At 34.6% G+C, this 15,900-nt stretch overlaps 1 protein-coding gene across 2 annotated transcripts; it reads left to right on the forward strand.

Annotated features, from left to right (window-relative positions):
- The first annotated feature begins 32 nt into the window (after positions 1-32).
- LOC8277354 (nuclear pore complex protein NUP155) lies at positions 33-8,920 on the forward strand. 2 transcript variants are annotated; one of them, XM_002525956.4, is made up of 13 exons: positions 33-538; positions 621-790; positions 873-999; positions 1,879-2,141; positions 2,440-4,093; positions 4,169-4,381; positions 4,523-4,770; positions 4,865-5,279; positions 5,449-5,654; positions 6,170-6,521; positions 6,737-6,955; positions 7,148-7,476; positions 8,609-8,920. In XM_002525956.4, the coding sequence occupies exons 1-13, from the start codon at positions 380-382 to the stop codon at positions 8,724-8,726; spliced, it is 4,473 nt and encodes a 1,490-aa protein (XP_002526002.2). In that variant the 5' UTR covers positions 33-379; the 3' UTR covers positions 8,727-8,920. The 2 variants fall into 2 exon arrangements, with proteins under 2 accessions (XP_002526002.2, XP_015578948.2); XM_015723462.3 differs by lacking the exons at positions 33-538; positions 621-790 and adding an exon at positions 1,505-1,680 and having other exon boundaries at positions 872-999.
- The last annotated feature ends 6,980 nt before the right edge of the window (positions 8,921-15,900 follow it).

Here is a 15,900-nt window from a genome sequence, read left to right on the forward strand (position 1 = left end):
TATAAAATGTTTTAGTTCTTAAATCAAAATATGTATTAGGAAAATAAGTAGAAGAAAAGACTATAGAAGCCAGCTTTCGAAAGTAGCCTAATTTGCCCGCCACCAATTAAAAAGAGAAAAAAAAAAAAAAAGAACTCACTGCAAAACATAAAACCCTAACATTTGTAATGTGACGATCTCTACTTCACCGGTCTCAGAAGTCATATTCGAAAACCATTCTCCCTCTCTCTCCCGCGCTCCCTGCTAACAACCTCAATTCCTACATTGATATCTCTGTACTTCAATATTATACTTCTTTTGTATACATATTAACAGTTCAATTTCTCAGAAACCCTAGGATTTTTCATTAAAGTTAGTTGTTGGTTTTTCTTTGTTAAACATGTCATGGGAAGAAGAGGTGGTGCTCCGGGACGTGGCGAGTGCGGGTATCGCAGTGAGCGACCGCATTGGGAGAGAGGTAGCTTCTCAGCTAGACCTAGAAGAAGCTCTAGAAGCTTCTAGATACGTTAGCCATCCTTATTCTACGCACCCTAGAGAGGTATATTATGCGTTAATTTGTTTGGTTGAACTAATTTCGATTTTTGATAAATGAGTTTGATTTGATTTGGTTTGAATTGCAGTGGCCTCCTTTGATCGAGGTTGGAGATACATGGGAGTTGCCACCTGTACTTATTGAGAGATATAATGCAGCTGGTGGTGAAGGCACTGCTTTATGTGGAATTTTTCCTCAGATTCGGAGAGCCTGGGCCTCCGTCGACAATTCTTTGTTTTTATGGCGTTTCGATAAGTGGTGTGTGCTTGGTCAATCCTAGCCTATTTTTTAGCCCTTGATTTGTTATTCTATGTGTTCTGACAATTATATTGATGATTAGGGATGGACAGTGTCCTGAATACAGAGGGGAGGAACAAGCCATTTGTGCTGTTGGTCTTGCCAAATCTAAACCTGGTGTTTTCGTTGAAGCCATTCAGTATCTTTTAGTTTTAGCCACTCCTGTTGAGGTATTAACTCTATGCTTTTCTTCTTGTTTTCTCTTGTTTTCACTTTGCCTTTCAAGTAGTTGTGATCAATGCTTATCTTACAACTGACTGCCATGAAATTCACATGTAAACTCTAATCAATATACTACTCATGTCAGTCAATGATATTTTTTTTTTTGAAATAATTGACACGTGTGGATTTGATGCCAGATTCATCATCAGCAAAAAAGTTTTATTGTTACATTTTGACTGGTCGACAGATTTAATGCAATGGCATTATTCTCTATTTTATACTATATTTTCGTGACTTATTAAGAGTACCTACGATAACACCTTGGTTCCAGAAGTGACTGATCTTATGGTGGCCTTATGATTGCTTGAAAATTGGCAATTTAATGGCACTTTAATACTGATATCATTTTATGTTTTTGCCTTAGCATTCTTCTGTCATGCTCACTCTTTTTCTGTCTCATTTTTGGGAATTTACTCTCCCTGTTCTTAGAACTTTGTCTTTTTCTTGTGAAAGAACCAACTAAGGAGGATACTACTATCTTCTAGCTGAGGAATTTCAACTTTATTCTGGTGTTATCAAGACATCATAATGTCGTCCACTATTGGAGCTTGATGGCTAACCTGGTCATGTTAAGACAGGCAGTGGCTGGCTCAGCTTTTGGGCTGGTGGTTGCCAAGTGACACCATCAGGTGCTTTTATGTTATAGAAATTAAGGTGTTAGAATATAAATAAGCAACAACAAAAAAGAGAAGGAAATAATTGAAAAGAATTGAGGATTGGTCTACTTCGTTTTCTGAACATTATCCTGTTACAAATCCTTCACTAATTTATTACAGCCGTTGGATTTGTGTTCTCATCGATCCTTATCGGTTTTTCCTTGTCTTCAGCTGATTCTTGTAGGTGTATGCTGTTCTGGAGGGGGTGATGGTACTGATCCATATGCAGAGATTTCATTACAGGCTTTACCAGAGTATACAGTTCCATCGGATGGTGTTACTATGACTTGTGTTGCATGTACTGATATGGGTCGTATCTTTCTGGCTGGGCGTGACGGCCATGTTTATGAGCTGCAGTACACAACTGGTTCTGGCTGGCATAAGAGGTGCCGTAAGGTTTGCCTTACTTCAGGGTTGGGAAGTGTCATCTCAAGGTAAGTTGTGTCAGTCTCTGGAGTTTTTATGGTGGTGGCACCACTTCTCCCAGTTATCTCGCTGTGATTACTTCAATTTTTCATATGACTACATGATGATAGTTTATTTTTTTTGGATGAAGTTGAACACAATGTTGAAGAAGTTGAAGACATTTTAAGAATCAAATAGGCACTTTGTTTTTTATAAGTTAACTTTCAAATAACTGTGCATCTCTTGGTATTTCAATTCTATGTTAAAACATAAGATGTTGCTTGGCTCTACCATGTGTTTACATTAAGCATGCCTTGCTGTTTCCAGGTGGGTTGTTCCAAATGTATTTAAGTTTGGAGCTGTCGATCCCATAATTGAGATGGTTTTTGACAACGAAAGACAGATATTATATGCACGAACTGAGGAGACCAAGCTTCAGGTTTTTCTTCTAGGGCCAGATGGAGAAGGTCCACTGAAGAAAGTGGCAGAAGAAAGAAATTTATTCAGTCACAGGGATGTACATTATGGTGGTAGACAGTCAACGGGACCAAGAACACCAAGTAGATCAGCAAAGCCATCTATAGTTAGCATATCACCTCTATCCACACTGGAATCCAAGTGGTTGCACCTTGTTGCCGTATTATCGGATGGCAGAAGGATGTATCTTTCCACTTCTCCTTCTATCGGAAATAATGGTACAGTTGGTGGTTTGAGTCGATTTAATCAGAGACCAAACTGTTTAAAAGTTGTAACAACTAGGCCCTCTCCTCCTATAGGGGTCAGTGGTGGACTTACCTTTGGAGCTCTTGCCAGTAGAACTCCAAATGAGGATCTCACACTAAAAGTTGAAACATCATATTATTCTGCTGGAACACTTGTCCTTTCTGATTCCTCACCACCAACCATGTCTTCTCTTGTTATTGTGAACAGAGACTCAACCTCACAATCATCTGCTTCAGGTAGTTTAGGTACAAGCACGAGGAGTTCTCGGGCTTTAAGAGAAATTGTGTCTTCCTTACCTGTTGAAGGTCGAATGCTTTTTGTGGCAGATGTCCTACCGTTGCCAGATACAGCTGCCACTGTGAAGTCACTGTATTCAGAACTTGAATTTTTCAGATGTGAGAGCTCAGGGGAGTCCTGTGAAAAGGCATCTGGAAAACTTTGGGCTAGAGGTGATCTTTCGACCCAGCATATACTTCCAAGGCGAAGAATTGTTGTTTTTAGTACCATGGGTTTGATGGAAGTAGTTTTTAACAGGCCTGTGGATATTCTGAGGAGGCTGTTTGAGGCCAATTCACCTAGATCAATCTTGGAAGATTTCTTCAATCGTTTTGGAAATGGTGAGGCAGCTGCAATGTGTTTAATGTTAGCTGCAAGGATTGTTCATTCAGAGACTCTTATAAGCAATGCTATTGCTGACAAAGCAGCAGAAATATTTGAGGATCCGAGGGTTGTTGGCATGCCACAACTTGATGGTATGAATGCAGTATCAAACACTAGAGCAGCGACAGGGGGTTTTAGTATGGGACAGGTTGTTCAGGAGGCTGAGCCTGTGTTTTCAGGTGCATATGAAGGCCTCTGCTTGAGTTCATCAAGGTTACTTTTTCCTCTGTGGGAATTCCCTGTCTTTGTCAGCAAAGGGGGACTAGTTTCATCTGGTGCTGCATCTGAAAGTGGCGTAATTACTTGCAGACTCTCTGCAGCGGCTATGAAGGTTCTTGAAAGCAAGATTCGCTCTCTAGAGAAGTTCTTGAGGTCCAGAAGGAACCAAAGAAGGGGCCTTTATGGCTGTGTAGCTGGCTTAGGAGATGTGACTGGTTCTATATTGTATGGAACTGGTTCAGACTTAGGTACTAGTGACAGAAGCATGGTGAGGAATTTATTTGGTGCATACTCATGGAATGTCGAGTCTAGTGCTGGTGGGACATCAAATAAAAGGCAACGATTACCCTATAGTCCTGCAGAATTGGCTGGCATGGAGGTAGGTGCTTGGTCTATTTACATATAGTTGTATCTCTAATTTCTGTATAAGACTTAGCAATATGCTATGCTACAGGTCAGGGCAATGGAGTGTATCAGGCAGTTGCTTCTTCGATCTAGTGAAGCTTTGTTTTTGCTACAGCTTCTTTGTCAGCATCATGTAGCTCGCTTGGTTCAGGGATTTGATGCTAATTTAGTACAGGCACTGGTTCAGTTAACATTTCATCAGTTAGTTTGTTCTGAGGAAGGTGACCGCATGGCCACAATGTTAATATCTGCGCTAATGGAGGTAAATAAGTCCATACTAGCAGTGTAAGAGTTATTTTACTCAGAAAAGTTTTATGTTCAATGGGAATATCATCTTACCATTGTATTACTATCATTCATTATAGATCATTTTTCTTGAATTGATGTGATGATTGTGCTCCAGTATTATACTGGTCCAGATGGTAGAGGAACAGTAGATGATATCAGTGGGAGGTTACGGGAGGGTTGTCCTAGCTATTTCAAGGAGTCAGATTACAAGTTTTTCTTAGCCGTGGAATGTCTTGAAAGAGCTGCTATAACTCCAGATACTGTAGAGAAGGAGAATCTTGCTAGAGAAGCCTTCAGTTCTTTGAGCAAAGTTCCAGAGTCTGCAGATTTAAGAACTGTTTGCAAAAGGTTTGAGGACTTAAGGTGAGTATTGTTGAAGGCAAAGAGCCAAAGACTGAAATCAGTGCTGTACTACTGTTATTTTACATCTTAAATCTAAAATGATATTGCTCTGCAGATTTTATGAAGCTGTGGTACGATTGCCTCTGCAGAAGGCACAGGTTCTTGACCCTGCTGGTGATGCTTACAATGATCAAATTGATGCAGCAATTAGGGAACATGCACGTGCTCAGCGTGAACGGTGCTATGAGATAATTTCTAGTGCTTTACGTTCTCTGAAAGGTGAGTCTTTGCAAAGGGAGTTTGGATCTCCCTTGAGGCCTTCTGCCTCACGAGCAGTGCTTGATCAGGCTTCCCGAAGGAAATATATTAGCCAGATTGTTCAGCTGGGTGTCCAATCACCTGACAGACTGTTTCATGAGTATCTATACCGGACTATGATTGATTTGGGCCTTGAAAATGAGCTGTTGGAGTATGGGGGACCTGATTTAGTGCCCTTTCTGCAAAATGCTGGTCGTGAAACATTACAAGAGGTAAAGACTCTATAGTTAAGTGTAGATTTTTTCAATTATTTGATTTTCCCCTTTTGGATCTTACTAAAGTGGATGCTTTCTGAACTCGTTTGATATTTAGAACATACTAGACATATTTCTGCAAGAAGTTCAGATAAAATGTAATAATACTCGGTTATCTGTCCTTTAGGTCCGAGCTGTTACTGCAGTAACATCTGCAACTTCTTCCATTGGTCATTCAGGAGCACCCGTCACTGCTAATCAAGCAAAATACTTTGATCTTTTAGCTCGGTATTATGTCTCAAAGCGGCAGCATATGCTTGCAGCCCACATATTGCTTAGACTGGCTGAGAGACGTTCAACTGATGCAAGGGATGTTCCTACTCTTGAACAGAGGTCAGCAGTCTCTCTTTCATTATCTGTTTCCTTCTTTCTTATCTCTTGATCGTTCTCTCTCTGTTGCTTTTACGATGATCTTGACATTAATCCATGTTTTAACATCAGAGATTAAGAGATGGACAAAAGTAAGGCTTATATTAGTCTTCTGTGGTTCAGTGCCTCAGCAAGAAAACATTATCTATTGCCTTTGGTCTTGTTGACATCTGTTGACTGGGATTGACGAATTCTTCAAAATGATACCTAAATTTATCAGACATTCTTATAGACAGACAATACACATGTACAAGTAGTGTAGTAGGATAATAGTAACAAAGGTGAATACTGGGCAGGACAGTTCCTGATATAGTTCAGTCTGATTTGTATCATCACTTCCATATGGATCCAGTAAGTCAATGCAAAGGAGCAAACCAGCTCAAATTATGTCAACTCATTATGTTTCCAAATTCAAAATTTTCTCTCGTTTTCTAGTGAGAGCTTAATATGTAATAGTTCATTTCATTTCTCACTGTCAGGCGCCAATACTTGAGCAATGCTGTTCTACAGGCTAAGAATGCAAGTGATAGTGGTGGTTTGGTAGGTTCCATGAAGGGTGCCTTGGACAGTGGATTGCTGGATTTACTTGAAGGGAAGCTTGTGGTTCTTCGGTTTCAAATAAAAATAAAAGATGAACTGGAGGCTATAGCTTCCAGGTTAGAATCTTCATCTAGCATGTCTGAACCTGTACAAAATGGATCAGTCCCTGATAACAATGCCAATCCAGACTATGCAAAAGTTGCAAGAGAAAAAGCCAAAGAGCTGTCGCTGGATTTAAAAAGCATAACTCAACTATATAATGAATATGCAGTTCCTTTTGAACTGTGGGAGGTACATTTCTTGCTTTCTAATCCACTTTGATCCGACCATTAAATGGCTATTCGGTTTGTTGAGGATAATCTTTTTTTTTTTCTTTTTCTTTTTTGAATATTCATCACCTCAATCGTATTAGTTTCTAAGAAAACAAGGGTGCTGTGAGTTTCTTATTTTTCACTTTTCAGATTTATAACATGGTTCTTTATTTTTCCCTTTATGTTTCCTTTCAGATATGCCTGGAGATGCTCTATTTCGCAAATTATACTGGTGATACTGATAGCAGCATTGTAAGAGAAACCTGGGCTAGGTTGATTGATCAAGCTCTTTCAAGGGGTGGCATTGCTGAAGCTTGTTCAGTATTGAAGAGGGTTGGTTCCCACATATATCCTGGAGATGGAGCTATTTTACCATTAGACACTCTATGTCTTCACCTTGAGAAGGCTGCTTTGGTACGCTGCAACTCCCCTGCGTATCTGTCATTTTGCTATCTATTTTCTTTCCACTGAAAATATTTTTTAAAGAAAACTTCTCCACTCTTTCTGCTTGTCTGGAATTAGTTTGCCTGAACTATGGTTAGATATTTTTGTCTTTAGATGTACTAAACCTTGTTTTTTTATGATTTGTTTTTTCAATTGTTGCAGGAGAGATTGGAATCAGGGGCTGAACCTGTTGGAGATGAAGATGTAGCAAGAGCTCTCCTTGCTGCTTGTAAGGGCGCAACTGAACCAGTACTAAATGCTTATGATCAGTTGTTATCAAATGGAGCTATTTTGCCCTCTCCCAACCTTAGGTTGCGTCTTCTCCAATCGCTGTTAGTGGTACTCCGAGAATGGGCAATGTCCGTGTTAGCACAGAGGATGGGTACAACTACAAGCGGGGCTTCCTTAATACTAGGTGGAACATTCTCACAGGAGCAAACAACAGTCATTAACCAAGGGATTCGTGATAAGATCACAAGTGCAGCAAACAGGTGAATTTGTCCTTTCAGCTATTTAGTGCTCCTCTTATGATATGTCTGCTAAACAATACAGTTTCTTGGCATGAGATAATTTTGCAGTCATAATCATATTTCTTTCCCTAATCTTAAATTCCTTTTACTTGCATTTTGTTTTAACAAATTCTAGGCTAGGAATAAGAGGATGATCATAATTGAAGCTGTTCTGAATTACAGAAATTATGTGGTGGTCAGTTATGATGTTCAGAAAGTCACCTAGTTGGCACTGATAGTGTGCGTCTGATGAAATGGCTTAGGCTTCTAGGTCTTCTTTGTTTTGTAGAAGTGAGAAATGAGTTTAGGTGCTTTTTGCTAGCTCTTAGCATTCAGTTCTGTAAACTATACAGTGGAATAATTTTTGCATTTACTGTTTATACCCAGACTGACTCTAAACAAAACAGATTTTGGAATTTTTGTTTTTGCTTATTGTACAGCCTTTCTGTTGAGAACTTTTCTGTCTGGCTTATTGAATGGTGTCTATGCACATGGGTTCTTCAAGATTTCCTGGATTTAATTTGCTGATAGATCTATGGCAATTTGATAAACCACTTCTTTTTTTTTTATATATAATTTTTTGAGCTCTTATGTTTAGATCTTCTGGCAGACCCTTTTTAATGTCTTACCATTTAGAATTTTATCGTTCTATGCATTTTTAACTGAGAGCCAGTATGCGATGGTGCATTAGAGGAGTCTGTTTATGAAACCTTCTGCTGATTAGTGTTACAAATCAATGGACGTGAAATTTTCTTCTGTTTTTTCTTTTGGCACCATGAAGTTGGGTGCTTTGTCATACTCTTTTTTCCTTGTTTTACCCCCAATTGTACCATTTTACAGCAGTTTTCTTGTGCTTATCTTCCACTTGGTGACCGAGCTTTTGTTCTCTGCTATTGTTTTGGTTTATTATTACTAGATGTTTTTCTTGATTCGGTATATGGGGTTCATCTTTAGTTGAGATTCAGCTGTGATTGGATTGCATTATACTTAATTAGCTGTCCCTTCCTTTAGAGGATATCTTTTTCCTCCATTTTATAACTTGCTCAATAAGTTTAATTATAAAATTCATTGTCTCACCCCAGATGTTCTTTTCTCGATGAATTTTGGATCGCAGGTACATGACAGAGGTGAAAAGGTTGCCACTTCCACAGAGCAAGACTGAGGCTGTCTACCGAGGATTTCGAGATCTTGAAGAGTCTTTGATAAGTCCTTTTTCTTTTAATCGCTTCTAATTCTTTTTTAATTTTCCCTACTTTCTGTTGTATGAAATGTGTTTATTTTTCTTAACGAAATAAACAGGTATTAGATTTAGTATGTGTTCTTGTAACATTATGCTTAGAAGTTTGATTGTTCAAATGTAAAATTAACCCTTAATTCACAGAAAGCAAAATAGAATTGAAATTCTAATGCCAAATTACTCGTGAAATCTCTTGGTTGTAAAAAGTTTCTCCTACTGTCAACTGTTGTGAATCGACTACAATGCTGGAACTCTGTGACAAGTGAGGCCTAAGAGAGTTCCACTCTTCATGAAATGACAACTCTGTTCTTCGTGAAATAGACAACAGCAGTTTGATTTTATTAATCATATGAATTGAATGACAGGTCGGTACTATTGTGGACTCTTGTCATTGGATTGTATTTTCGATACATCTAGTCATCTTTCTTTGGGCTCTCCATGATAAATATGGCTTTCGCTTCACTTTTTTTTTTTTTTTTTCTTTTAATTTTATTTTTGTGTGTCTCTCTTAGTTGTCTCTCATTGCCTAATGTATATTGTTTATCAACTGATACGATCTTTATCCCCGAATATATTTCTCGGTCTCTTTTACGCCGGAATTGAAATGGAACCCAATGTCTAGAAAGTTAGCCTATAATTTAATTGTTTGAATATTTGAATCATGGTGAAACTGCATGTATATAGTTGGATGATATTAAGATTTTTGAATCTTTTCTAAACTCTTTTTCTAATTTCTAATTTAGAATGTAGAATATACAATTCAATATCTTATATTATTTTGTAAATATGATGTTGCTCTCCTAAATTGTGTTTTCTAAATCCCCCAGTGACCATTTGTATGTTTTAAAAAGTAAATATTCAGTCTAAAAAAAATGCAAATAAAACAAAATAATAAAACTTTTCACAGCTAAACATGGCTTTAACATCTCCGCAGATAGTTTACACAAACAAACTCTGCTTGAAAGAGGCAAACAGTTGCTGAAAATTTAATCTCGTGATCCTGATGTTGATGATGATAAATGTGTCACAAATTTAAGTAACACCTCCTCTAGGTAAAATCTAAACGATCAATCTTTCTTCTTGTAGGAACTAACGAGTGAAACTCAATTATAGATGTGAAAGCTCAGAGAAAGACATGGCTGTTTAAGCATTGAGAAAATGGAGTGGACAGGTACCCACCCAGCACCTTGGTGACCTTGTTGTTGCCTAGTCTAAAGAGGAACCTTGCTCTGTTGTGCAGGGTTTTAGGTGAGAATATTTAGCCCCGGGCCCGTTCTAGCTTCAGCCCAAATTAAAGAAGACTTCAAAAGAAGGGCTCAGCTTCTGTATATTCTCTGGGAGTAAGGGCAGTGGGGCATCTCTCTTGAGCATATCAACTGATATAAAAAGGGAAAGAAAATATAATTAATTCTGCCGCAGCATCTGCTCATTATTAATTAGTTCCAATTGACAGTTTATTCGAGCCACACTAACAGCCCAAAAACCATTTTCTATGGCTAAGCGTTAAGGTTAGACTATTTAATTGCCAAAATAAGTGCTAGGGTTAAGGTTGTTGATTGGTTACAATTAACTTTTAGATGGCTAAGATGTAGTAGCTCATGGGTTGTTAACCTTACAGCATTACTATAATTATTTAAAGTTTTTGACTAAAATTTCAATCAGCTGCGTTTAAATACTGTGCCTAATGATCGGTAATTGTTACAATTATTTAAAATTTGGGGCTATATTTTTAATTAGCTGCATCATTTTTCCAATATCTAATTTATTTTCTTATTTTAAATAGATTTATGTGAGCTATTTATTCGTGGCTGTGTGGAGAATGTTCATTAAAATATGCATTTTTGATGTATGTTTTAATATCCGTGAGATTGACTGGTTGGTAAACTAAATTAAAAGCTGATGGAGATTACCATACTTTAGAGGTTAATTAATTATACTTTATTGATTAGAAAAATAAAAATACCAGTTGGTGCCTGTGACTTTAGCGAAATTGCTGCTTATCTCTAGATTTGTTGATTTTAAGGAAACCGTAGAACCAACTGGCAAGTTGAGACTCGTAACAAAAATTAATTTCTCAATGAAATTTGATAATACATATATATATATATATATATATATATATATATATATATATATATATATATATATATATATACTTTGTTTTGGTTGAATCAAGAAAGCCTTTGTCCTTTCCTTTATTTTTGTTTTTTTGAAAAAGAAAATTTGGGTTTGGGTAGAGACCCCATTACATAACTTTCACAGTTAACTAAGAGAATGTTGGTACCAGGAGACCCCTTGCATATATAATCTGATGTTGTAGCGTAATCTTGTACAAGTGACATGGATGCTACTACTGGTTCACGTTCTTGCACATGCAACACAATACATAGGCTAGGGTTATGGCACCTATACTAGCCTAGATGTTAGATTGGGGACTAGAATATAAAGAAATCTAATCTCCCCTCATTTTAATATCAACTTTGCAGTTTGTCTTTTCTTTTTATTTTTAAGCGATAAAATATATTATAATTACTGTCGTGCTCAACGTATAATTGGACAAAATTTTAACTACAACATAACCTATTTTATTATGTTATTGAAATTAGATTAAGTGAACTTTAGAAGAAATAGTTTGAAACTAAAACAAAAGGTGACCATGAATTAAAATTTATCATCAAATTTTTTATTAAACTTGTATTTGCATCCCATATTTCATTTTGAGATCATGGCCTTGTTTCTCTAGCAGTAGCAAGCAATGCAAAAAGTGGTTTCAGTTTTAGATGGTAAAAATCTTCTATACAAAATAGTTGAAATGACCCATCTCGATCATGCAATCCTACAACTGTTTGCAACAAGAAGTAGCTAGCTGCGCCAGGCAGAGACAAACAAAAGTTGAGTTCCTGTCACCTATGCATAAGTTAATTTAGAATTCACCCAAAGGATATATATATATATCTGATGCCCGGACCATAGCAACTTCACTTAATTAGTGGTCCTCTTAATACCCATATAAACTAAAGTGGCCATGTGATGACAAAAATGAAACAAATTAAAACGTATTATTATTATTATCTCTTGACAAGAAAGCTACCCTTACAACGTTAATCACGTCCTTAATTCTTTATTACTCATGCAACTTGGAAAAAAGAATTGCACTCTGGAGACATAGTTGATTATATCATGCTCAACAAAACATATTATAGATATTTTGAATCGTAATTAGTTTTAAAATATGTCGTACGTTTACGTAGCGTGGTCTTTAAAACATAAGCTGACATACGAATTTCAATTTGATTTATGTAGAAGTACGAAGAACAAAATTTTAATATCAATGATTAACCGGCAATGCTAATTTAATTTGGTGAACCATTGTAATTAGATTGTCTTTTTCAATCAAGACTGTGGTCCTTGTTAATCAGACTGTGGTCCTTTTAACGAAGATGCAGACATGTTCATATAAATAAACAAGTCATTCTAAAAATGTTCAATCACCATCATGAAAGAACACATCATACAAATTTATTAAAACATAAAAAAGATAAAAGAAAGAAATAAAAAAATACATTACATAAACATTATAAGTTTTTTTCTTGGTTTTATCTCAGTTGCGCTCACTTCTGTTTTGATGCAAAATATATATATAATCCTTTTTTCTATTAGCTCCTCTCTTCTGTTATAGTCTTCCAAATTATTGCTCTAGCTAAAGCACAGTTTAATTGAATAGATATCACGACTGAGACAAACATATATCATTTATTTTCAGTAAATAACTTATTCTAAAGAGATACGTATTTTGTAGGACGACCCCTCAATGACGAAGGATTAAAATATAGATTTTGTCTTTGAATCTTTACAAATTGGACGAGAAGAAATTATATGAAAAAAGAAGAATTATTTTAATTTGGAGATCAAATTCAAATAATATTATGCATAAAGAAACAAAGAAAGAGTTATTGTCTCAAGTCTCAAGACCTATTTATGCATCCGATTATTCTGCTTAGGAGCATAACTATGATTATTCAAATTAAATCATTTAAATAGGTTAATGATAATAATAATAATAATAATAATAATAGTAGTAGTACTCTAGCATACGTATATCACACACAGAAGATATTATTTGCATTCGTTGTCTTTTTCCCCCCTGTGATTCATTTTCCAAGCAGGAGATTCATACCAAAAGATTAGGAGAAATATCAGATATCCATTTTTTAAAATTTCTTTTTTCAAATTTACTGTATCTTTTTTATTTATTTATTTAAACTATTAAAGTATAAAAATACAATTTTTTTAATTCTTTTAGAATTACGGTTTTTTTATTTTCTTTTAAATAAAATAATTGAAAAATAATTAAAATAAAAGAAATAGTATTTTTTTTTAAATGTGTACACAAAAGAATAATTTTTTAATTAATTTTAAGATATTCTTGAAAAGTTTTCAAAAAATTACAACAGCCTATGATCGTTTAAACGATGTTGCTATAAGTCTTAAAGAGTGTTTAATTCAAAAGTTTGATGTAACTGATAGTTGATTTAAATACAATCAGTTGTTGATCGTATCAACTTTATTTTAGAAGTCTTTTTTTATTAGCTGAATTAATATTTTTTATTTATTTGGATACTATTATCCTTATTAAAAATTATTAATAATAACTTATTTTAAATTGATTCCACATAATTAAATTTTAATATTTTATAATAAATAATAATCTTAAAATTATTTATCGGAAAAATAGCTATATTATAACTAAAATTAAAATAAATTAAAATTTCATGATAAAAATAAAATTACGCGTAAAATTCAATGGCTATTATATGATTAACTCAATTTTAACTGTTATCATTATTAAAATAGATAGCCTATTTATGAAGCATGTATTTATATTTTTTTAATCCAAGAGATCAGCTATTCAATTTATACCAGTTCAAAAAACAAAAGAAAAAGGTATTCAGTTTTTACTTATCATTTTCTCAAGAATGTTTTTTTTAAAAAAAAGAAAATGGTAAAATAAAATCTGTGTTAGGCACAAGGGTACTGGCCACAGTAACAAACTCATGGGTGGCTGAAATCACCATCCTTTCCTAGGGAATTTAGAAGCACAACCATAGGTCAACAATCAATCCATTAGAATCTTGCAAATAGCCTTCTCCTCCACTCACTGCCCTCCATGGCTGACTCTCCTTCGCCCCACTGCACTCTACTCTGTCCTACATATTTTCTTTTGGATCCTTTTCCCTCACAATTTGTACCAATGTCCTTTTGCAGCCCTACTCCTAATCCCATGAAAAAACAAACAAAAATATTAATAATAAAGCAGACCCTTTATTTTATTTGAATTATGCTAGATGTTGCAACTGTTAGATAGTCTCTCTAAAGGTGAGAGCATCCAAGAAAAAATAAAAATTATCAATTGTGTTTCACGTTTGTTAAAGATCAGCGAACCCAGTTACTCATATGCTTGCTCAAGCTTCTGATTCTGATTCTGATTCTGATTCTGAGTCTGGTGCTGGGGCGAATCGAGCTTGCCCTCCCTCCTCGACCCATTTTTAATTATAAAATTAGATAATTCCTAAAAGTATCTTTCATTACCTTACTTAATGAGAATGAGTGTAAAAAAATAAGTGATTACTCGTAATTAATATAAATGAAAAGAGTCTTGTAAATTGACCTTACTAAAGTATGGATGATGATAATGATGAATGGCTATACCAAAGTTTTGCACTTGTCGGTAAAGTATTATATAAAAATGCAAGCTACACATAAAATCCCATCCATAGATTGTTCCATTACAAGATGAGCAAAAGAGCTTTGAAAAAGTTGGGGCAGCTTTGGACACATCTTCAAAAGATGCTCACAAAATAATACAATCAAACAACAAAACGGACAAAGAGAAGAAAGAGGAAGGGAAAAAGAATAGAAAGAGAGAGGGTGAGTGAGTGAGAGTGATTTCCCTCTCATGAAGGTCCATTGGAATAGCTAGCAACACATATATATATGATATCTATTATTGGTTGGACACTAAATATAGCATCTAAGAAATTTATTTTATAATAAATAATAATCTTAAAATTATTCTTAATAGTTAAACAATTATAATATTTATAACTATATGGTATTGGAAATTAAAAAATTTATTTTTAAAATAACTTTTATAAATCTTTTTAATAACAAATACAATTAAACTAAAGAAAATTAATTATAATGTCTCTAATTATTATAATTTATTTTTATTAATTTATATCATTGAATATTAGTATATCAAAATAAAATATATTATTTAACGATAAATTATATCATGAATGATCATTTAACATATGCTAAAAGCAATCGCTAATAAAATTTTATCAAACGGTTTAATTTATTATTTATTATTTATCAGTTGTATTAATCAGTCGAACTAACATGTTTGAATTCTTTCATTTTTTCTATTATTATGGAATATATCCGTAGATCTAATAATGATAATGCATTTTCCCACTTGTGTAGAGTTAGATGATTTGCATCTAGTCAATTGCTGGCCTTTATATATGTGTGTATGCTGGTAATTAATAAGGTATCCCAAGTTGATATTGTTCATAAGGAATTATAGAGTTTGACTTTTGCCTATATATATATATATATATATATATATCAAAACTAAGATTTAAGATTAGCTAGCTGGTGATCTATCTTACAATCATATTTGTTTTGTCTTCTTTTCTCTCTTGGTAATAGTTATATAAAAATTTTTAGTTAACTTGTTCAGAATCATTGCATTATTAAGGAGGCTTGATAATATGCCCAGTTCTTAATTAAATGCTGTAATTCCCTAGCAATGGAATTATATAATTCATTGTTAGGGGTATAAATTCTTTTTTCTAGAAGGAAAATAAAATTAATGATCTTTATTGATTCTTTTGGTGCAATATTAATTTTGTTTTTTGTTTTTGTTTTATAATATAAAGACACATCAATATATGTGACTCCTATACTTCCCTAAAGTCACATCCAAGAATAAACCTATTCTTACCTATTCCTTCTTTTTATTATTATTCTTAAAAACTAATGCTATGCTGTTCACGTCCCTTTCTTTCATCATAGTCATGGATCCTTTGATTTAAACAAATAATAATCTAATTAAACACTGTAACCACACATCAATTATGGTACCATTCCTGCCTATAAATACG

This window comes from Ricinus communis, chromosome 5 (genome assembly GCF_019578655.1).
Source record: "Ricinus communis isolate WT05 ecotype wild-type chromosome 5, ASM1957865v1, whole genome shotgun sequence".
NCBI classification, from domain to species: Eukaryota; Viridiplantae; Streptophyta; class Magnoliopsida; order Malpighiales; family Euphorbiaceae; genus Ricinus; species Ricinus communis.

Excerpts from the sequence above, each read along its gene's own strand:
- LOC8277354 (XM_002525956.4), top strand. The coding sequence starts at position 380 with ATGTCATGGGAAGAAGAGGTGGTGCTCCGGGACGTGGCGAGTGCGGGT. Across the intron at positions 2,142-2,439 it reads TTGGGAAGTGTCATCTCAAG|GTGGGTTGTTCCAAATGTAT; the intron begins GTAAGTTGTGTC and ends TGCTGTTTCCAG. Across the intron at positions 4,771-4,864 it reads AAAAGGTTTGAGGACTTAAG|ATTTTATGAAGCTGTGGTAC; the intron begins GTGAGTATTGTT and ends ATTGCTCTGCAG.